Source organism: Physeter macrocephalus, chromosome 14 (assembly GCF_002837175.3).
Source record: "Physeter macrocephalus isolate SW-GA chromosome 14, ASM283717v5, whole genome shotgun sequence".
NCBI classification, from domain to species: Eukaryota; Metazoa; Chordata; class Mammalia; order Artiodactyla; family Physeteridae; genus Physeter; species Physeter macrocephalus.
In genome coordinates, this window is record NC_041227.1 from 101,311,078 (window position 1) to 101,334,469 (window position 23,392).

At 35.2% G+C, this 23,392-nt stretch overlaps 1 protein-coding gene across 15 annotated transcripts in view; it reads left to right on the forward strand.

Annotated features, from left to right (window-relative positions):
- Positions 1 to 23,392, forward strand: part of BCAS3 (BCAS3 microtubule associated cell migration factor) — a 576,467-nt gene that overhangs the window by 229,740 nt on the left and 323,335 nt on the right. For 12 of the 15 annotated variants that reach the window (XM_055090058.1, XM_055090057.1, XM_028498857.2 and 9 more), the window contains 2 exons: positions 10,194 to 10,344; positions 19,939 to 19,983. In XM_055090058.1, the coding sequence (XP_054946033.1) occupies positions 10,194 to 10,344; positions 19,939 to 19,983 (196 nt within the window). The remainder of the gene's footprint in view (positions 1 to 10,193; positions 10,345 to 19,938; positions 19,984 to 23,392) is intronic. The other 3 variants (XM_055090059.1, XM_028498859.1, XM_024127617.3) reach the window with 1 other exon arrangement.

Here is a 23,392-nt window from a genome sequence, read left to right on the forward strand (position 1 = left end):
TCTTCAGAACGTGAAGTTTTAATTCTACTGACATTTAGTAAGCACTAGTGCAAAGTTCCGTGCAGCTACTTTGTATGTAGTGGGAAGAGTGATGACAGTATCATTAAAAACCTCAACCCCATCTTGAAAAGAAAAAAAAAATTGGATTCTTGTTTTCAAGTCAATTTTGTGGGGGATATTTCTTATCTTTCTACCTTCGCACCGCTCCCCCAAAGTACCTGTCTGTTGTGTTGTGAACTGTTTAGTTGAAAAAGCAACACGTGTTTCGCTTGAAATGCATATATGTTTTTGCAGTATTTTTGCAGTATCTTTGCTTCACCACCTATTACTCTCCAAAAATTTTACAGGGAGAAACAAGTCAGTGCCTAGTCAAAGTTGTCCTTGAACGCTTCCTATCTTGCACTTTGTCACCAAAACTGTTTGGTTGTTCTGTTAACAGTCTTTAAAAAAATAGGGATGTATTATTCATTTTCTTTTAATTGTGTGTGTTCTGCTCTCCTTGGCTCCTGTGAACAAGCATTGCTTCCGCCCAGTTTGGTATGTGGGTCAGAAGGCACTGTTTCTCACCAGGGCGCTGCTGTTTCCTCTTCCTACTTGAGTAGATTACAGATTATACTGGAATACGCCTGAGAAAAGGTCAAAAAGGAGGGTGAAAGTCCTGGAACTGCAGCTGGGAAGCTTGTCATTCTCATCTAGGAAAGGGGAAAAAAAGAGAGAAAGAGAGAAAAAGAGAAACAGAGACTCCAATGTCAACCCCAAACAACCCACATTCAGGAAATTCCCGTTTGCACAGGATACTTTTTATATATTCCAAAAGGACTCTATTTGGTTTTGATTAAATAATTATCGAGTGTTTGGCTGAGAAAGCTTTAATGTTAAATTAGATGGCAAGCAAGAGCTAAGCAGTGTTTTTAGCTTTTCAGAGCCTACATTTCCAGTGATTGTTACAAAACAAGCTACCATTGTACTCTTTTTGACAGAGTCAAGAAGTCGGGAGCTTTTCAACTACAGAGTTAACTTAGTTAAACTCATTGGTATATTTTGGATTTTTATCCCTGTCAATTCCACAGCAGGATACTAAAAGCAGACGGAACATTTTGGTCTTCTGTGGAAAGGAAAAAGCACAAAAAAAGCCCCATATGAACTTGTTACCCGATTTTTATTTTGGAAAGACATGATGTTGGGAGTAGACCATCTACCTGAGGTCTTAGAGTAAAGAAGGTGGTTGAAGTAGGATAACAATGGGATATTTGGGAATAGGGTTCTTCCTATATATTTATCTTCTCAGGAGTGCCAGGTTGTCACATCCACATTGCCTCTTAGTGTGCCTCGTTCCTCCAATTTCAAAATGTAAGGGTTCAAAATATTAGCAGACCAAGGACACTGACTGAGAGGCTTATATCCTAGAACAAGAGTGGATCTTGTGGACAGGTGTGTGGAAGGGTGATGAGAACAGAATTTGAAACTATTGTAGGAGTCTCATTTCTATATGTTTCTTTAGTAAACCTTCAGAAAAAATGGAGTGCCTAAAGGAATAAAGTCTGTGTCCATGTTAAGGGTCAAAAAGTGAGAAGATAATGCAGACCTTCTAAAAGCTGTGCTCTCCCTTAGGCACCATCAACACTGCCTAGTGTCATTTTGCTTTTTTCCACACGAATCTTGGCCATTTTTATATTTATCCCTGCATCCCTAATGACAACAAAAGACAATGCTTCTTTATCCTCTACACTCTCCATTTGGTCCCCTTGATTCCACTGTAGTTCTTATTTTCTTACACCTCCTGTTCCTAGAATCTTCCTCAGACCCTCATTAGCAGTCATTTGTAGCTTGTGCCTCTAGAATCCTATAACAAAAAGTTTTCTCTTTTTCACTGATGTGATACAGTTTTAAGGTACTTTCTCACCTACAACTCTGATCCCTTGATTGCTTAATGTTATTTTAACTGATCTCATTCGTCTTAGTTCGCAGTATGGTAAGATAGGGAAATTTTTTAAAGGGGAGGGAGGAGGCCTATAATTGCATTTACGTCTTATTTTTCCTCTTCTGGTTTGCATTTAAGAAGAAATGAAGGTGTACACACAGATACACCGGTATTAACTTTAATATTTAGCATAATCTGAAATGGGCAATAATCTCAGGATCTTGCTGGCTTTTAGAGATTTCTTGTGGCTGGCACTTTGCCACATTCACATGTTCTCACATCATGCATTCAGAAGCTAAGAATACCAACCTGGCAGCTTCTGCAGGGAGGGTAAAGATAAAACAGAAAGGAGTCTAGCTTTGCAGCCACATTACCTGGGAGTTGTTGCTGATGTCTTTTCCACAAATGTTCAAGTTTGTCAAAGCCCAGTAAATCTTGGAAAGTTTATTTTCCTTGTAGCATCTGTGTTTTATAATGGGTCTTTTAATTTGTTTTTACTTTGTCTGTAGGGATTTCTTTTGTCCGGAGTTTTCAGACTCTGTCTTTTTTTTTTTTTTTTTTTTTTTTTCCTGTGGAAGTGAGTCCGTTAATGATGGCTGGTTTGGGAATATGCCTCTGCAAAGCTGACCTGACAGGCTGTTCCTCCAGCACAGCAACAAAGCCCATTGTTATTTTCTCTCTTTTATCCTCAACTTCATCCATTTTCCCCCTGTGTGTTTATAGTATAGAAAGTCTGGGAAAGCATACTTCGGGACAGTGCATACATGATAAGGTGGCATTTTGAAGTTAGAAACATTTTTAGGAAACAGAGATTACACCACATCAGCCTCACACACAGACAGAGGAGCTGTGTGTTAATGTGGAAATTGAAAGTTTCTTTCCCCAACGTACCTGCAGGTATTCTTCATCCAAAAGGCAGAACGAAGGAGAAAAAAGGAGCACATGAGGTTGTTTTCATAATTCCTTTTTCAAAAATGCAAACTTGTAGAAGTAAATACAAAAAGTCAGTGGTTAAACCCCGATGTGAACTGTTCTGGCTTCCGGCTTTGTATTGTAACATTAAAAACAATAATAACCGTAAACAAATAAACAACTGAAAACAAAATATCGCTTTAAACATCAAAGGATGTTTTGAAAATTCTGATTTTTAAATGATTTTCTATTCCCAAATAGAATTCCTGCTTTAATTTATTGAGAAAGCATTTTATTGGAACTTGGGATTTTTCCCCCACCCCAAGAGAGCTCCGTCTATCTTGGGGACTGGTAAACCTCTAAAGGATCAAAGCTCTGGTGGATTTGGTTAAAGACCCAAAAGCCTGAAGGCTTATGGAAGTTTATCTATATAGAGTAAGCCCAAAAAACTGAGATGAGAGTTTTAGAAGAGCTTATTTTCTCATGAGATTTTTGAGACTTCCTCTGTTTGGATGTGCCAGAAATACTGTGAGAATATCCATTCTCATGGCATTTGTCACTTACAGGTCTTTTCCCAGCTGGAATTTGTAAGTATAATGCTGTGTGAAATATTATATGTATTTTAAGGTTTTATGAAGCCCACTACTAAAATTGCAATTAAACAGCCTCCACTATTTTCACTGTACTCATACAATAAAGAGAAAAGCATAGTAAAGAATGGTTGCTGAAGGTGACATTTAGAATTGATGTAGTGACTCTTCACTGATCTCAGAAATTTTTAATTTTACTGTTACAATCATATATATGCCTAGAGGGTGGAGCACAGAAAGTGCTACTCTCCCTGTCTGTCCAAAGGGAAATTGAAGCATAAGATGGAGGGATAGACTTAATCCACATCCAAGGCTTAGGATACTACGAGTTTCTTCTGCTGAACCTCATTGTATTAAGAAGCTTCAGGCTTCAAGAATAATCCTGGCTTGGAAATTTAGGTTTGATATATCCATAAGGAAGTGTCTGAAGATCTATTCTTAAAGTTACCAAGTCTAGGCTCCTGGCCGAGTCAACCTGAGACTAAGGAGACTAGTGAAAGCCATGGATTCCAGCACCTGGCTATCTTCTGAAGGACTTTGGGTGTCCCCTCCAAAATTAAGTTTTTTTCTATAGATCATAGGGCTGTATTTTCCTATACTTCCTGGATATGAGAAAAAATATATTTCCTCCGTTCATTCAGCATTTACTGAGCTGTCAACAACTAGTAAGATACTGCTCCTACTCTGGAGGAGTCTTAACAGTTTTTGTGGAGGGTAAATCTGGGGGTTTGTTAGATTCTAGCTTCATTTTCAAAGAAAATCCATGACACAAGAAAGAGATAGTGAAAATCATCTTTAAACAAAGACTTTGAACAATTGAAAAGGGAAGAAGGATCATTATACTATTTTTGTGTATTTGATTGATTCAGTATGAACTTTCATTTTTAAATTTTGTGCTTTTAACATATTTTTATACATAGATCGTTACGTGTGAATTAATGAGATTTCTTGTCTAAACTAGTTCCCTCATTTTACTAATTCCTGAATTAATTGTTCACACAGCTCTCATCCTTTATTTTCTACTAGAAAAGTGAGGATGAGAAGATCCAAGTTCCTTCCTCTATACTCAAAATTTGCATATCTTCCCTTTAAAACAACAATGAAAAACGTCTCCTTCCTTTTTGTTCCTGAGACGTTTTGCAGATATCTTTATTAGCACTTTTTCTCCCACTAAATTATTTAAAGACCTATAGTCTTTCTGTCTCATTATGTTATGACCTCTTTCGGAGTCCCTTGGACTTATTTATCCAGGACTAGAACAGGGCCTCATACCAATAAAGCTCAAAAAGTGTGAGTTGAAAGAATGAATGTTGAATGAAACCTTTGCCTGGTACAGTATCTCATCTTGTTAACGGCTTCTTTTCAGCTCCAAAGTCCTTAAATTTGTGTTCTGTATCCATTACCGGAATCATTTCCTATCAACGCTCCCTTTACTTATCCCTTTCCATATGGTTTGTCACCTCTTTAGTGAAGCTACCCTATTGAAGATTACCAGAGTTAGTAGTTTTCTCTCTGTGTTTGCCTTTCTGAACCTTGTCATTGTTGACCATTTTATTTTTTCTTTCATGAAAACTCTTTTTATAAATTACTTACCACATAGTAAAATATGTCAGACACTTATGAATTCTTATGAAATATACCCAACTTATTTTACTGTTTCAGATGCATTGGGTTTCACAGGCTACATCATGAACACAGACACCAAGAATAAAAGCTCATAGATACTTGGGTGTTGCTTGACAATAAGATAGAAGGCTGTGAGGGATAGATGTGATGTACCTTGTATGCTCCCTTTAGGTTGTTTTATCTTGGTGAGCCAGCAAAGGGTTTTAAGTTATGGCTAACTAAACCACAAGATTTGGAGCTTCTCAGTGAAATCACTTCCTTTTTCTAGACTACACATCCTATCTGTAAAGTTCAGTGATCTCAAAATCTGTGCTGTTCCCTTGCTGAAGAATTTAGGTACCTAAGTACCTACTCCTCTGCCTCAGTTGAAATATTCTTCTAAAACTGAAATATATTATCTTCCTGTTGCTTTCCATTATAATTCTCTCCTAGTTTGAGACTTCTTACTATTGCTCACATCTGTGGCATCACTTTACATGCTCTCCTCTTCATGTTATCCTTATCCTCAGAATATTTCTACTCTTCTGCTCTCATCCATATTTTATCCATCTTTCAAAGCCTAGGTTATGTCTCATCTGCTCTATGATCTCTTCTCCAAATAATTGATCCCGTGTGTACTTATCTTTAGTGCTAGGCAATTAGCACTTAATTATTCCTGTTTCATGCATATTAGACTGTAAGCTTTGTGACAACGAAGAATGCAGTCCTCACAGTGTGTGATCTTAGGCTAAGGCACTCCACAAATATTTGACTGCTCGTTGTGAAATGTGTGTGTTAAACATAGTCCTTGAATTTCATTAGCTTGTGACATATTTCGTGTTGCGGTCTGATTTCAGATCCAAATTAGATTCAGATCCAAACAATATTCAAAGAAATTAAAGGATACCTACATAAGTGGAAAGACATCCCATGTTCTTGGCTTGGTTGTGGTCTGATTTCAGATCCAAATTAGATTCAGATCCAAACAGTATTCAATGAAATTAAAGGATACCTACATAAGTGGAAAGACATCCCATGTTCTTGGCTTGGAAGAATTAATATTCTTAAGATGGCAGTGCTCTCTATACTGATCAACAGATTCAGTGCAATCCCTATCAAAATCCCAGCTGGCATTTTTGCAGATAATGACAAAATATAGGTGGAAGCAGCAAGTTTTGCTGGATATACTGATCCATCAAAGAAGCATAACAGACCACTGACTGTCTTAGAAAGAAAAGGAATTCAGCATGATTTTTCTGTCTGTTTGTTTTCTATCTTAAGTTCCTCTGAAAAACCATCATTTGCAGTGACAGAGATGCTTCACAGTCCTTATTCCTCCTGGAAAAAAAGTGAACAAGGGTTATAGGAGTTTTGAAAGTTAAAAGTATTGTCTTCAGTGAGTTCTGTATGTGTGTATTTGGGTAGCGGTTTATGTAATGGCTATTTTAGAAGTCATCCCGATATGGCAGAATTTCAAAACAATTTGGAAATGAAAAAAAACAAACACACTGATCTAAATTTTCTAATTCCACGTGGCTTGTATCTGAAGAGGACATTGATAATGTAATCCCAACTTCTGTCTTTATATTTCATAACCTTCTCTCTGGGAGATTTGTAACTTATTTGAATTTTGTAGTGGTAGGCTTACAAGGTGGTGACACCAAATCATATAGAAATAGTAAATGTCCAAATGGGTGCTTCTGCTCTACAGTATAGTATGTTCCCTTCTGCTATTCTCGTTTCTTTCTTTTCAGTGACTGTATGTGTTTTCTATTTATTTTCAGATAGCAGTACAAATTGACATAACATGTCTGCTTAACAAAATTTAGCTCGAAGTTTGTCATTAGGCCAGGATATCATTAAATGGAAAAAACAAAAGAGATCATGCATCCTGACTTGCCTCAGATTTCAAGTGTCACAGTATTGAAGTAATAGACATTATAAGTACTATTTTGAGGACACTGGTTAAAAAACAAAAAAATTTGAAATGCATATTTGTAAGGCTGTGGTAAATAAGTGTAAAATATAAAAGTTAAAAAGTTTATAGATTGAATTTTTTTTTTTTTTTGTAGTATGCGGGCCTCCCTTCGTTGCGGCCTCTCCCGTTGCGGAGCACAGGCTCCGGACGCGCAGGCTCAGCGGCCATGGCTCACGGGCCCAGCCGCTCTGCGGCATGTGGGATCCTCCCAGACCGGGGCGCGAACCCGGTTCCCCTGCATCGGCAGGCGGACGCGCAACCACTGCGCCACCAGGGAAGCCCTAGATTGAATTTTTGAAACAAAAAATGTACAAAAGAAACAAATTCATAAAGTGGAATTTATGAAAAAATATTTTGCTTGTTAAAAGATCTGTAAGAGAAGAAAAAGACAAGTCGCAGCAAGGTAGAAAATATTTAAGAATCGTGTATCTTACAAAAGGTTTATATCCAGAATATATAAAGAACTTTTGAAATTTGAGAGTAAGATCCGTAAATAATTTCTTACATTTATAGTCGTTTGATTTTCAGCAACGGTACCAGGACAATCCATTGGTGTGGGAAAGAATATCTTTTCAACAAATGATGCTGGAACAAGTGGATATTCAACATTCAAAAGAATGAAGTTGAACACCTACCTCACACCATTTATAAAAATTAATTCAAAATTGGTCAGAGACCTAAATGTTAGAGCTAAAAATATATAAAACTTGTAGAAGAAAACATAGCTCTAAATCTTTGTGTCCTTGGACTGGGCAGTGGTTTCTTAGATATGACAACAAAAGAATAAGCAACTGAAGAAAATATAAAGAGTTCATCAAAATTAAAAACTTTTATGTTTCAAAGCATACCATGAAGAAAGTGTAAGATGACACATGGAATGGGAGAAAATATTTATAAATTGTGTATTTGATAAGGGACTTATATTCTGAGAATATAATTAGCTGTTACAACTGAACAATAAAAAGATAGCTCAATTTTGGGTAAACATTTTGGATAGGCATTTCTCCAAAGAAGGTATACAAATTACCAAAATGCACATGAAAAAGATGTTTAACATCATTAGTCATTATTAAAATGCAAATCAAAACTACAGTGAGATACCACTTCACACCCACTAGGATGGATAAAATAAAAAAGATAGACCATAACAAATATTGTTGAGGATGTGGAGAATTTGGAGCCCTCATACAGTGGTGCAGCCACAGTTTAGCATTTCCTCAAAAGGTTAAATATAGACCCAACAGTTCCACTCCTAGGTGTATATACCCAAGAAAATTGAAAGCACAAGTCCACATAAAAACCTGTGCACTAATGTTCATAGAAGCGTTATTCATAGTAGCCTGTTAAAACAACCCAAATGTTCATCAACTGGTATAAATGTGGTATATCCATACATTGGAATATTATTCAACCCGTAAAAGGACTGAACTATTGATACTTGGTAACATGGATGAACCTTGAAAACATAATAAGTGAAAGAAACACTCACAAAAGGCTACATTGTATGATTTCATTTATATGAAATATCCAGAATAGACAAATCTGTAGAAACAGAAAAGATTCCTGTATCAAAAGCCGATGGGTGGGGCAAAGAAAGAGTGACTGCTAATGGGTATGGGCTTTCTTTTTGGGTGATGAAAATGTTCTGAAATTAGATAGTGATCATAGTATATGATTCTACTCTGTAGAATATACTAAACACCATGGAATTGTACATTTTAAAAGGGTGAATTTTTTGGTATATGAATTATATCTCAGCAAAAATATTAACCCAGTTTTTAAAATTGGCAAAAGCTTTACATAGGTACTTTACCAAAGAAAATATATGGATGACAAATAAGTACATGAACAACAACAACAACAACAAGCTAAACATTTTTGACCATTAGAGAAATCCAAGTAAAAGCCAGAATAGCTAAAATCAAAAAGAGTAACAATACCAAATTCTGGTGTGGATGCAGAAGAACTGGAACTGTCATACTTTGCTGGTGAGAGTGTGAAGATCAGCTACTTTGTCAAACTGTTTGGCATTTTCTCATAATCTTAAACATACAATTATTATGTCCATGAAAACATTCATTTACTATGATCAGCAACTCCATTCCTAGATTATTTATGTGTTTTTTAAAAACTTACATTCATACAAAAACCTGTTCAAAAATGTTTATAGCAGCTTTATTTGTAATAAGCAGAAGTTGGAAACAAGTCAAATGTCCTTTCGCCAATGACTGGGTAAACAAACTGAAGTACTTCCATAACAATGGGATCATACTCAGGAATAAAAAGGAAAGAATTGATACATGTAAGAAAATGTAGAGTGGATGAATCTCAGATGCTTATTGGCAAGTGAAAGAAGCAAGACAATACCGTACATACTTTGTGATTTCATTTATAGGATGTTCAGGAAAATGCAAAGCCATGGAGAGGGAGAAAAGATAAGTGCATGAGAGGAATTTGGCTTATTGGTGAGAGCAGAGTAATTACTCTCGCTGCAGATTGGATTTTATATCACAGAGCTTGTTTTTCCTGGTTGTTAATGAGCCATAATGCCTATTCGTTTTTTTTTTTTTGGTATTAATACCATCATAAAATAAAGGGTTGTTTTATGTTTTTTAATTTTATGGTGGGGAGTGGTACATTTTGGGAGTAAGGCAGTGTTTTTGCCTATTGACTTTTGTCAGTCTCACCCTATGTCTACTCTGGTACATTCTATGGATACACGTCCTTATGACTCATGTTTCTTCTGCTCTCTGAGCCTTTGCAGGTCGCCATGGCTGGAATATTCTCCCCACTTACTCTCAAGCTTGTTTAGGGAAATGTTCCATGCTTCCTCTAGACTAATTTAGATCTTGCCATTTTATTTTCTTTTACTATCCTATATTTCTTTATAGCACCATAAAATTATAATTAAGTTTTATACCAATCATTTGTATAACCATGTAACATCTATCCAATTCTGTATCCTCCAGTCCTCCATCCTCAAACACTACAGTCTCTGTTTATAATTAATGCACATTTGGTATTACCAGAGTCCTTTGTTTTTTTTTCCATCCATATAGCCATGATTCTTTTAGAATCCCTTCTGCCTCTGATAACTTTCTTAAAAGATTAGTGGAGTCAGTGCAAATCCTATCGGAGAAGGAAACTTCACTTGGTGATGCTTTTCCTTTCTTTTTTCTCTTTGTAGGGAAACTCAACAGCCAAGACTCCTACAATAATTTTGCCAACAACAACCCTGGCAACCCCCGGCTTTCTCCTCTCCCCAGCCTGATGGTATTGATGCCTCTTGCACAAATCAAGCAGCCAGTGACATTGGGGACCATCACCAAACGAACAGGGTAAGGCCTCAGGCTTGATACTTTTTTAGTAGCTGTTTTAGAGGATTAAATACACAGAAATAAAACATACTTTTTCTTTGGGTGGTTTTGATTATGTTCTTCATTTACAGCCCACATGAGACTTAATGGCAGCGGATTAAATACAAAGTATAGAACATACACAAACACATTCATAAACAGCCATGTACACGCACATTCACAGAAAAAGCAAAGCAGTGACAAGTTGTGAAAACTAGTATTGGCTAATAAAAACCAGATCCATTTACTCAGGCTTATAGTTGCTGCCTTGTGGCTGTGTCTGAAAGTAGTGCAGTTGCATTTTCTTGCTTTTGTGGACATGATCTGGATTTATAATGACCCCCAAATTTTGACTGACACCAATACTAAGGAGAGAACTTAATATGACAACCATGTTTCTAATACTTAAAAAAAAATCATCTATATTGAGGTACAGTTTACATATAATAATCTATTGTTAGTGTCAGGACAATGTGATATTATGGATAGTTTTCAAAATCCAGAGTCCTAGGGTTTAGGCTTTACTCAGATTGGTCATTAACATCCTCAGAGACTCTTGATGACTCACTTGATATCTTTGTGCTTATTTTAGCTATTTAAAAAATTTTCAAATTCCTACCTGTTAGGAATATAAAATTATCTCTTCTTTGGGTTTCTGAAAATGAAGTGCTGTGTCTAAGATATAAGATCATTAGATATTCAATTGTGTAACAAGTGTGAAACTCCATTATGTTCCCCAAAATATATATGTCTATAGCCAAATTACCTATTTCATCATCAAATGGAACAACTGTCCTAAAATTCTGTATTTGGTAGTCAAGAGAAAACTCCATCTTGGCTTCAAATAGTCTTCAAGGTCTTTCCAACAAGAGGAATAGACTTAATTATGTGGCTGCTGTATCATTATGTTTAATATTGTTGTGCTAGGTGGTAAAGTGTTTACAGAAGCTACTTTTGTAAGAAGAAATACTCATTCTCCAGGACGAGGCCTTTTAGCTCCAGATTTCACCATTACACTGAAATTGACCCTCTACCTAGTGGAGTTGTGTTTGCCTATAAATTCCTGTTTCTGAATGCAGAAATTGAGGTTGTGGTGTATTAAGGGAAAAGTACAGCAAACCGAGCTCCCAAATCAGACATCTTATGATACAAATCATTTGCCTGTATTTTTAAAAATTGATATCAGCTTTTTAACTCTTCATTAGTAGTGTAATTTAAAGAGAATTTTTACCTCCCTTTCCTCTTATTTAGTTTCTTTATTTTAAAATAAGTTAAATAAGAGTGGCTATGGATAGCAAAGGGGTTATGAACTTATATTTACACGTGGCTCATTTTTTTCTTTGTGTAATGATACATTTCTGGGACATAGAATCAAATAAAAATGGGACTAAATCTTGAATCATAATCTTAAAAGTTATTTTTTCACTCACAGAAGTCAGTCAGTACGTAATTATACCTTCTTGATCCAACCCAGCATTGTAGAATTCTACAAAGTGTTGTCAGTCTTTCCTGAATCTAAGAATCTAATCTCAAAATTGTTCCTCTTGATTTTAATTTCACCACTAAGATCCTAAATGAAGTTCTATGCCTGAAATCACGTGATCTTAGAGTTTAATTCAAAATATTTGTGGGGAGGTTGAAAAGTGAGTTTACTTCTGTATATATTTGAAACTTTCCATAATAAAAATATAAACTGTATCACACACCCTTTCACTGTCTCTCTTGCTACTCTTTCTCTGTCTTTAGATGGGTAGAAACTATTAATCATCTGGTGTCTTCCTGTGCTACCATACTTTATGAACTTAGATAACTTCTGTGTTTCCTTTTCTTGTTAAAAACTTGGTCACAATTCCTAGATTTTCAGAGCACGTGTATTATGTTCCCTTATATTCTAGACAGTTTAATAATTATTTATTAATGAATTAAGTGATAGGAATTTGAATTGTGTGCTTTGAAATTAATATTAGTTCAAGATACATGTATCTTATTAGTTACTGGGCTTTTTTTTTTAAACATCTTTATTAGAGTATAATTGCTTTACAATGGTGTGTTAGTTTCAGCTTTATAACAAAGTGAATCAGCTATACATATACATATATCCCCATATCTCCTCCGTCTTTACTGGGCTTTTAATCTCAGATCTCAAACCATTTTATTTTTTCCAAATTTTTGAATTTCTTTTTGGCATGTCCCCTATCTTGGAGTGTTTAGAAGGAATAATTACTATTTGTCCCACAATGAGTCCTTGGCTTTTAATTTTAAACATTTTGATAGAGATTCATTCAGTCTTACAAAAAAAAGTTACAAGACCAGTAAAAGGAATTCCTGCATACCCACATTTCCCAAATGTTAGCAGAGCAGTTTAACATATTTGCCTTATCATTTATCTTTTCTCACTCGGCACACACATACACACGTGCACACACACATCCACCAAAAACTCATTTTATTAGTATTTTTTTCTTCTATATGGTTGTTTTCTGTAATGAATTCTCTACTATGGCAGAGCTTTAGTGCTCCATAAATTACCCACCCACTCTTCTTTTTTTCCCTCCCCTCCTACTATTCTTTTTTCCCCTTCCTATTAACAAAGATTACAGTGACCAAAAACACTTTGATGATAGTATTCATAACTTATGCTTGGCTATGGCTAGGTTACAAGACTTAATACCCTTAAGCCGTTTTCTGAAGGGTTTGTTGGTTATATTTAGAAATTGCTATCGTGACTTTACTTATAATTCTTACAGTACTACTGTAAGTCACCCAAACATTTGGTCATAGAATTTTTAGAATATAGTTTGTGGTTTTATTATCTTAACATTTAGCATTTTCATTGAAACACATGTATTTTGCCTAACCGAAAGTAGTATTTGTTTTGGGAGAGTAAGATGTATTCCCTAGATTTCCATTTTTGACATATGCTGAGATTTGAAGCACATCCCAGACATTTTTATATCATTAGATTTCTCCTATTAGATAGTAAGGTTATATTTATTTCATTGTTATTAAAAAAATTTTTTTTCTTTTACTGTGACCAGTTCGCAAGCTGCCCTTAGCTCACTTGCATTATTTCCATCAAATTTTATTATATTTACTGAGAATTTTGATTGCCACATTAAGGTCACCAGAGTGAGGAGCAAACAGGCTTTTAATTTTCCAGGTCATTGTGGAAATCCTGATTTACTCTGTGCTTCAGTGAAATGCCTTTCCTAGCATTTTAAAGATAAAATTAACAGAAGTATTTGACATGAATTATGTAGAAAGAGAACACAGAGCTGACTCATTTATAGACATGTTAAGTTCAAATATACCTGATAATATATCTAGTAAAATATATATTATTTGTTCCATGTCCTAGATATTTGGCGTAACGGCATGAAATAAACATTAAAAATCATATTTCTAGCATAGAGATTTCCAAGGACTGCTTAGGATCCTATATTTAAATAACCAAATTTAGATGGAAGCCTTAACTCAAACCTTCAGGGGATAGACGTGTACTTACCGTGTTTCATGTCTGCCCTCTTATTTTTGGAAATATAGATCCCTGAAAGCCTGTGCAGTGTCAGGGACCATCTGTCTTATTTGAAGACATTTGCAAGGCCAGTAGAACCGCAAATGGCAAAAGGCAGATGTATTTGCACCTTCACGTTCTGTACCTTGAAGCAGTACTGGGAGGGAATAAGGCCTGTTTTGGCAACAGCTGTTGCTTAACCCGATTGTGGTACACACTGGTGAAGGCAAAAGACGTGCTAAGAATCTTTTGGTTTAACAGTCACTCATTCAAACAAAACCCATTTCTTCCAGTCTAAGACTGGAGGATTGGAAGGACCTCCATCATGTTTTTATCATGTGTGAATAAGTGTAGTTTTCATCTATTAAAAGTGAAACTGGGTGCTCAGGGATTGCTCATTGTTTTGGAGTGTAAAGTTTTTGTAGTAGGGATTTACTGAGCAATAGTCCATAGATGTTTGGTTGAATTAATTTTTAATGCTTCCTATGTAAAAACTTACTAAATAGATAATTTTTCATCAATATGCTTAGTTTTATGTACATCAAATCTAAAATTATTAACATCTACACATCATTTTGTGGGCACAAGCAGGGAACAGTGCATTTCAAAAAGTGGTCAGGGGACTTCCCTGGTGGTGCAGTGGTTAAGAATCCGCCTGCCAATGCAGGGGACATGGGTTCGAGAGCCAACACAGCCATACATACATACATACATATAAATAAATAAATAAATAAATAATAAAAAGAACAGTATATGTAGAATGTGCAAAAAAAAAAAAAAAGAGTGGTCAGAGTAATTTCATGGGAATAAAAATATAGAAATTGGGAATGAAGTTACTTCCTTGCCCTTAACTAGCTGAGGTTTCTGGTGAAGTAAACCGGGTATGACTTGCTGTCTTTCATAGGTTTCCTTTTTCTTAAATCGAGCAGCTTTTTGCTCCTTTTTCCCTCCCCCCATGTTTGTATTTATTCGTTTCTTTGTGAGCAATTTGAGCTAGGTATTAGGAACTCTGGGCCTGACCCTGTAGAAGTAGATAATGTAGTAAAAGAATACTGACTTAGGAGGCTGAAGCTCTGGTTTCCCATCTTGGTTTTGCCGTTACCAGTGTGTCCTAGGTAAATTTCTTCATCAGAAAAATGAAAGTTTGTATGTATGGATTATTATCTGTCATATTTACAGTGTATGAATTCCCACCAGGTGTTCGATCCTGTTACCTACTTTCTAAGCCTCATTCATTGCTGTGCCCTAGGCCAGTGCTTCGCAAGAGCTCCATTTAGAAGGCATAGATGATTATTCTTATTTAGAAATGGGAGCATTTAATAGCATTTATTTGATTATCTGTAATTGAAATTTGCAGACTAAATCTGCCATCAGAGCTTGCTAAGTGAATAAATGACATTGGCATATAGTCCTTGAGGAAGGTCTATTCCTCCTTCTAATTCAGTTAGGTCTGCCTTGGCTTATTTAGACGCTTTGACCTGAGCCCCAAATGTTATAGGTGAAGTTCTAAGAGTTAAATGGGAAAGATTTGGAGAAAGATTCCCCAGATACAGTAGCAAATGGTAATTCTCCACCTCCCAGCCCTGTCTTATCTATGTGTTATTTCTTGATAGCTAAGCTATGTATGTTTGGTTCCAGATATAAAGTAATTGATAATGTATTTTCATTAGGATGGATATGTCTACCTGTGCAATATACACGTATAGTTTGAGTTTCCAGTTTTTGTACTAAATCAGTAGAGTACTTAAAACCGCTCCATAGTTTGTTCCCTTTTACCATAAATCTGTGGATTTGGGGGGGATGGGAGCGGCCAGGGGATTAAGTCTCCTATATACTGTATTACAAGTCAGCAAGCATTACTTTCTATAGAAATTTGACAATCTGTGTGTCCTATTCTAGTCTCTCTTCTGCCACATCTGGCAGAATTTGAACATTAGTGTTTTTCTAATGAAAATCTTGACTTTGTAATTTAAATTTGCATGTTGAACGTACCTCAATTAGACAATTTATCTGTATATTTCAGCTTGAATTTGCCTTCAGATCAATAATTTGAGAGCCAATAATGCCATAGGTCTCTGTAGTAGTGAGTGGTTAGAATTAAATTAATGAAAAATTTATAAAGTAATACTTGAAAATGATGTGAGGACTGATTTGCTTGCATGCACGTAGGAAATGTGTGTCCATCCAAGATGCTGCTTAACAGGGGCCATAGAGAGTGTAGCAGAGTCATTAGGGTTCCTGGAATATTTTGTTAGAGAATACGGCTTTACTTTACAATTTTACACGTAATGTTGTATAGTCCTTTCTCTGTTCAGTATGTTTAATATTTATATGGGCTCTTTCTGATGCCTGTTAAGTGATAGTGCTTAAATTCTCATAGGACATGATCAATTGGAAAGTAGGACTTTCAGAGATTTTTTTAGTTTCTATAACTCTGAAGATGATGAAATCTAATCATTATTAATGCCTTTCAGCACTAGAGGCAGGTTATAAAAGATTTTACCATGTTCAAATCAAATCTAGTTTTATTTTTCCCTTACATTTAAAAAAAAATCTTCACATTTGTCTTGTTTTCAGCTAGTAAGACCAAAGCTTTTGTGGTACTGTGTGGCCTTTGAAAAAATGAATCAGAGTTTAAAGAGTTACATAGCATTAATGATTTGATATAAAGCACAATTCCTAACTGTCTTCTGACAGTCTCCAGAAGAAACCGTTTGAGAACCAAAGGCAAAGTCACTTTATGCTGGACTAACATTTCTGGATTTTTAGTCTCTTGGCCAGCCCTGATGTTTTTCAATCAGAATTCAGCTTAAAAAGGACGTAATCATGACTTAAGTGGATAGGTTTTATGTGGCAGGATTGTTCAACCTGCTGAAACTTAATAGTGTTTGGAAAACACACAAATTCTTAATACCTGAATATGATAATTTGAGTTGCATTTGTTAATACAGACCATTTTAATTCCCCATACACTCTTGCTCACATGTTCTCTTCCTCCTTCGAGTCACCCCCTGTAAAACTACAGCTGCAGGATTTTGGAGGGGAGGGGAAAGTCATAGGTGAAGACAGCTGGATCATGGACTTGGCCTTTGTGACTTTATATTTTCATTCTTTCCCTACTGAGGAAAGATGAAGCGGGCACATTTCAAAAGAACAGCTGACACCACCCATGCAAAGTCAGTAGTTACGTCAGTCACTCTAATTCGTTGGAGTTTGTGGCTCTTCTTTTACATGTATGTGGCAGAGGTCCAGTTTGTCGGAGCGAGTAAGAAGTGGGTGAGTACAGATTGGGACCGTGCCAAATGTACGTACTGAAGTGGGTCCTCACCCTGTTTCCCCAACCCCTGTTTTCTCCTTGAACTGCGTCAGCCTGTAGATCCTTATATGGCTAAAGAAGGATGGCTTGTAACTCACACAACCGAGTTATATTGTGAACAGTGAGGACTGTGTTGTCTTTAAACTTGACCACACTGCTGTTGAGTGCAGGCCTGTTTGCTACAGTGTCTGGAGGGTTAATGCATTTTGGGATTGTGGGGTTGTAGAAATCTTGTTGGTAACATGCTGCTACTGTCCGGGAAGGAAAATCCAGGATATTAAAAACAAAAAAAACCCCAAAAACTTGTGTTTAATTTGTTTGGCTAATATGTTTCTTTTTTATACATAAGGAAATTTAAACTTGGAAAAAGGTATTTACTGGCTCTGTAGGTGGGAACATCAGCTGGTCTTTCGAAATGTAGAAACTTAAAGTTTTGTTTCATTTTTGTTTGATTTTGGGGGTCAGTCAGAAGCCTTTTAAGTCATAAAGGATTAAGATAAAACTTTCAAATTCTTTACAGTGACTCAGTGGTATTCTGATATTTGGAATGAGGTGGGAGACTGTCTAGCTTCTATACAATATATGCTAAAGAGCAACTCATGCCCAGATGTTCCAGATCACAAGTGCTTCTGTCAGAATCGTTTGAACTATTTGATTAATTCAGATGTCTGCCTAAGGAAGAAAATGAAAGGGAGTTGGGTAGTATGTGCCAACAATAACTTCTTCATTTTGGTGGTATTTGTGGGCATACGGAAATGTGTTCAACTTTCCATTTTCTGATCGTTTTTTTATGGCGTCACGGTGCTGTTGAGACATTGGAGTCTTCACGTGGTCACACTTATTTAAAATGGTGTTTCTCAAAGTTCAGGGTGAGCTCCAGTAACATTTTGTTTCCAATGTAATTAGTGAATCATGAAATCAAGACAAGGGGATCATGGCTAACTTTTTTTTCATTAATGAAATAGAATATAATAGAATGTAATTTCGCTACTGGTTCTGCAAACTAACAGCCTTGGCATTATCTAGGAGCTTGTTAGAAATATAGAATCTAAGGCCCCACTCAGACCTACCTGCCCTGTCATTATATGCTACAATCTTCACTGTAACTAAATCCCAACATTAATGTTTACAAAACGTTGAAGTAGAGAATAATAAAGTTGATTACACACCAAAAAACCCCACATTCATTAAATTGTTTCAATTTGTGTGTGTTCATGTACATACCAGCTTACACGTTAATACATTTGTCTCTCAGTATCCAAGGGGGGTTGGTTCCCACCCCATGCCAAAATCGTGGATGCTCAAGTCCCTTATATGAAATGGCCTAGTATTTGCATATAACCTACGCACATCTACCCATATATTTTAAATCATTTCTGAACTGTAAATAGTTGCTGGTGCACAACAAGTTTTGCCTTTTGGAACTTTTTTTTTTTTTTTTTTTGATCTATAGTTGTTTGTGGATGTGGGCCCTATGGATATGGAGGGCCAACTGTATATTTCTATGGGTCATAGTAAAAAAATTCTTGAAATACGTTGTTTTAGATGTGGATGATGACATCTGAATGATGACATTTCTCTGATTGTGGTCTTATCATTAACTGTGGGAGAGATTTCCTTGCTTTGTATTGACATCATCTCTAAAGTTTTCTTTTCCAATATTTCTGTTTTCCAACTCACTCTTTCTTCTAATAGTATCTTGCTTTTCTGTTCCCTTTTTCATATCTTCTGTTCTTCAGTCCTCAGAATTGTACTCAGTTTTGTGAATATACTCAGTTCACTGGGAGATTGATGCTAATTAGCATGATTTTTCTTTTTTAATGTTCCTGGCACCAAAGTTGAAGAAGAAAATTACCAAGTTATGCAGTGCCCTTTCCTTCTCAGTTTGTTATGTCTTCCTTCCAAATGTCAGATACAACAGTAATATTTTGTTCTGTGTGCAAATATGCATAGCATGTCTTAAATGCTATGAACAGAATACTAAGAAGAAGTATGTGTAGCATTGAAGCCTGCCTTTGTATCCCCAGCTGTATTTAAAGCAAGCAGTTGTGGCTTTAGTTTCCTGTATTCCAACCTAACCCAGTGTAGGCCAGATAGAGGAAGCTAACCTCTTCTGTCATTATTAAGAGTAATGCTAATTTCCTGGAATGTGACCCTAAAATGGAAGTAAATCATACCACAGACTTGGTTTTAGTGTTAGTTCCTTTGACCAGCAATATGCAGTTCAACTTACTGTAATTAAGCAGCTTAGAAAATATGTACTTTCTTTCTGTGGCTCTGAGACTACAACTGGTGAACAGCAAACAATGCTTATCAAATTTTTATTGAGTCCCCTTTCGCTAGTTTTAAACATTTCGTGTCACACAACCACACATCTGTTGCTACTGGTCCCACTCTTTTCTCCATCCGATTATTCCATTTAACTTGTACTTTGTTTTAAAGGGCCTCTGAAGTGGATTTTATTTTATTTTACCTTAGGAACCCTACAGGGGTGCTCCAGAAAAGGGGGAGAAATAGAGCATTTTGAAATCTCTAACCCTATGAAAATTAAGGGCCTTGTCACTGCACATCATTCTATTTATTGGTTATATCAGACTTGTTAGTATCTATGGCAGGATTGCAAACGATTACTAATTTTTAAATTTATTTTGTCCATACTCTTTAATGGTATAATAAACATGTATTTGTTAATGTTACATGAGTTTTCCTCTAATTTTTTGTGCATTTTCCCCCCTTTTCCATGAAGGCCTTATCTGTTTGGAGCGGGGTGTTTTTCCATAAAAGCTCCATGGTGAGTCCCAGTTCAGTCCAGCATGCCTAATTCATTTGCTGTACTCTCAGAAAGTAACTCTGTTTTGTACTTTGTTTTCAGTTGCATGGCCTGATCACAGATAGATGCACCGAATTACTGAGTAATTTGTAGATGGGACATGAATGTTGGTATTTAAGCTTTAAAAGAGTAGTTTTCTTGGTTTCACTTCAATTCTTGAAAAGTCACATACAAAATCATAGATTAATAATAAAAAAAAGAAATTAGAAGAATTCTCATAATAATGCTAGTATATATCATAAGACAAAGGCTAACACCCAAGTTTAAAGCTTTGACTATTTTAGTGATAGAAATTCCCTACATGACATGCTGAACATTTGAAGACAAGATTTGTTTTGAAATGTAAATATATTTAAGGTATACTAAAAATACCCTATAAATTTTTACTTTGTTTTATTTGGTACCAAAGGAACAAGAGTCGGTTCTGTTTTGAATAGTTTAGGTAGTTACGGAGCTACGTGAGGAAATTTGTATTTCACATAAAACCTCCTAAGTAACTTATTATTTCGAGTTATTAGCACCTCCCCACCATAACTTATTTAGTAAACTCTTATGTAAGACCGCATAAAATACAATTTTTGTCAGTCTTAGACATGGTGATCATAGAAAAGAAACGGTATGTTTAATACTTTTCTGTAAAGGTATGAAATAGAATATATTTAGAACCTGGTATAATATGTTTAGCACAATAGTTAAGAGTCAGGGGACTTCCCTGGTGGTCCAGTGGTTAAGACTTCACCTTGCAGTGCAGGGGGTGCAGGTTCGATCCCTGGTCGGGAAACTAAGATCCCACATGCCTCGTGGCCAAAAAACCAAAACATAAAACAAAATATTGTAACAAATTCAATAAAGACTTTTAAAATGGTCCACATCAAAAAAAACTTAAAAAAAAAAAAAAAAGAGTCAGGGCTCCAGAATCAGACTGCCTAGATCTTAAATCCCAGCTTACACACTTACTACCTATATGATCTTGGGCAATTTTCTAAAACCTCTCTTTGTCTTACTTTCCTTACCTCCATTAAATGGAGTTACCAGTAGCACCTACCTCATAGGTTCATTATGAGGAGTTAATGAACCGACAATATAAATTGCTTAGAACAGTGCCTGGCACATAATAAGAGCTCAGTAAACGTTCGCTGCTACTGCTATTATTTCTTTTCTGCTTTAAGGGGAAAATTCCATTTTTGAAAAGTAGTTTCTTTAAGTTAGGTCATGGTTTTGTTTTTCGTTTTTGTTTTTGTCTTTTTTGCTTTTAAGAGTGAGTGAGCCCCAAAAGAAGTTTCGGTTAATGTAATTTATATCAATTTTATAAATTTAGTCAGAATACATGTATGTGCAGTTCTCATAACTGCTCCTGGGACTTGTTCATACTGTCCCATTATACTAGGAGAAAACCTTCCAATCATTTTTCTCTTGGACAAAAAGAAACTTAAAAATTTGACACAAACTAATTTCAGTTTTCATATGCCACAGGAACATCTGAAAATTTCATTGTCGTATTAGAATAGGGTGATAAATCATCATAAAAATTTCCTCTTTGAAATGCAGCATCAAAATTAGGATATAGATTGTGAAACTACTGTAAGCAAAATCAGGGTATACAGGAATAAAAATTCCTTGAAAGTCACCCTTCATTCTTCGTGTTAACCAGATTTCTTCCAAAACAAATAAGATACATGGATCTTACTCAGGAGCTTGTAGCGAACAGTTGATTTTTAAATGCCAGATTCAACATATGCCAACATTTCTTTGTAGACTCAATTTAGAATTAAATTCCATCTTGGGATAAATTTCTCATTCTAAGTACAAAGAAAAATTTTAGTATGTTAATAAAGATTGAAGTTTTAGCATAGAAGTAAAGATGGAATGACAAACATTGTATGTGAAATAAGAAAAGCCCATGCCTTCAACAGCTTATGTGCTCCTCAAATTTAAGCAAAAGTACTTGTCAACCAGAAATGATTTGAGGTTGAAACAAGATTAAAAGAGCCAGATTAAAGAAAGGGATATATGAAATATAGTAGACTTTTAAATCATTGCTTGTCTTTTAGAAGACTGCGTTGTGGTTTGTTTGATGCCATCGTTAGCTCACAAGAAACTCGTTTTTAGTCACTTATACTAGCCTAAAAGAGCCTCCTTTAAAATACGTTCCTTTACTGGTGGTGCATGTTTTTCCCATTAAGATCTTAATGAAACCTCAAATTAAGGCAGCAAAATGAATATAAATTTGACAACTTCTTCCATGTTGTTTATAAGAGCTTCTTTGTTTTAAGAGTTTTTACTATTTTTCCATGCTATTTAGCATTCAACCTGAGAATGTTTTTATTTACTGTTTTGAAATAATTTATGCTAAATAAAGTTATTTATTTCATCAGGTTTATAGGACTTCCAGTATAGGATAATATTTGTATTTTGGAAGAATATGAAAATTTTATAGTTCCTCTTAAAATGTTTTGTAAGTTTCATACACATTTTTTTTATAAATTTTCAGTTGAAACGTTTATATTTAGCTAAGATTTTGCTTTTGATTGATCACAGTTTCTACTAATTCTTCATTCTTTGATAAACTGTTTTAATTTTTTAAATTCAGGCAGTTTCAGATGAGTCAGTTTATAATAATATCTTTTCCTTTGACAACCAGATAAGCTTGTTGGAAAGTTAACTATGCAGACCATCTTCGACACTTTAGCCATTTTCTACATTCTGGAGATTATGTATTCTCTAGGATTTATGAATTTAAATAATGGCATAAAATGATGTAAGAATCACACACATGATATACTTTTTAATGCAGAAATTTTAAGAGAAATAGCCATTGTGAAATTTTAAAAATGAATTTTGCTTTCAATATTACAAATAAGTAACAAGTTTTTATCGAGCTCCTAGTCAGCATGTAGTATCATATTTAAACTATTGCTATTTTTGACTTTCTTAGCAAAAGAAAAAAATATATGCACAACAGTGTAGACAAGAGGTAGTCCATTTGAGTATATCTTTGTAGTGTATAAGGTTAATTTTAAAGAAAAGTTAAAACTTACATGTCAAATTATGTTTAAAGTTTTAATTAGCGCCGAGTCTTCAATCTGTTTATAAATAGCTAATTTAAATTAATCTTGTTTTTCTGAGAATATTGAAAACAATAATATAATAATATAATTTCATTTTTAGAAGCAAAGACTTATATGGAGAGAAGAATCTTATCTGGCAGATTTACAGAAATCTCATATCTTTAAGAATAATTTGTGATAGAATAATTTTAGATATATTATCAATATCTTTTTTTAAAATAAATACTTTCATTTTCCTTCTTAGTTTTTATTTTAGAATACACAGTTGAGAGTGAGAGAAAACTTCTGAATTCCTTTTGAAA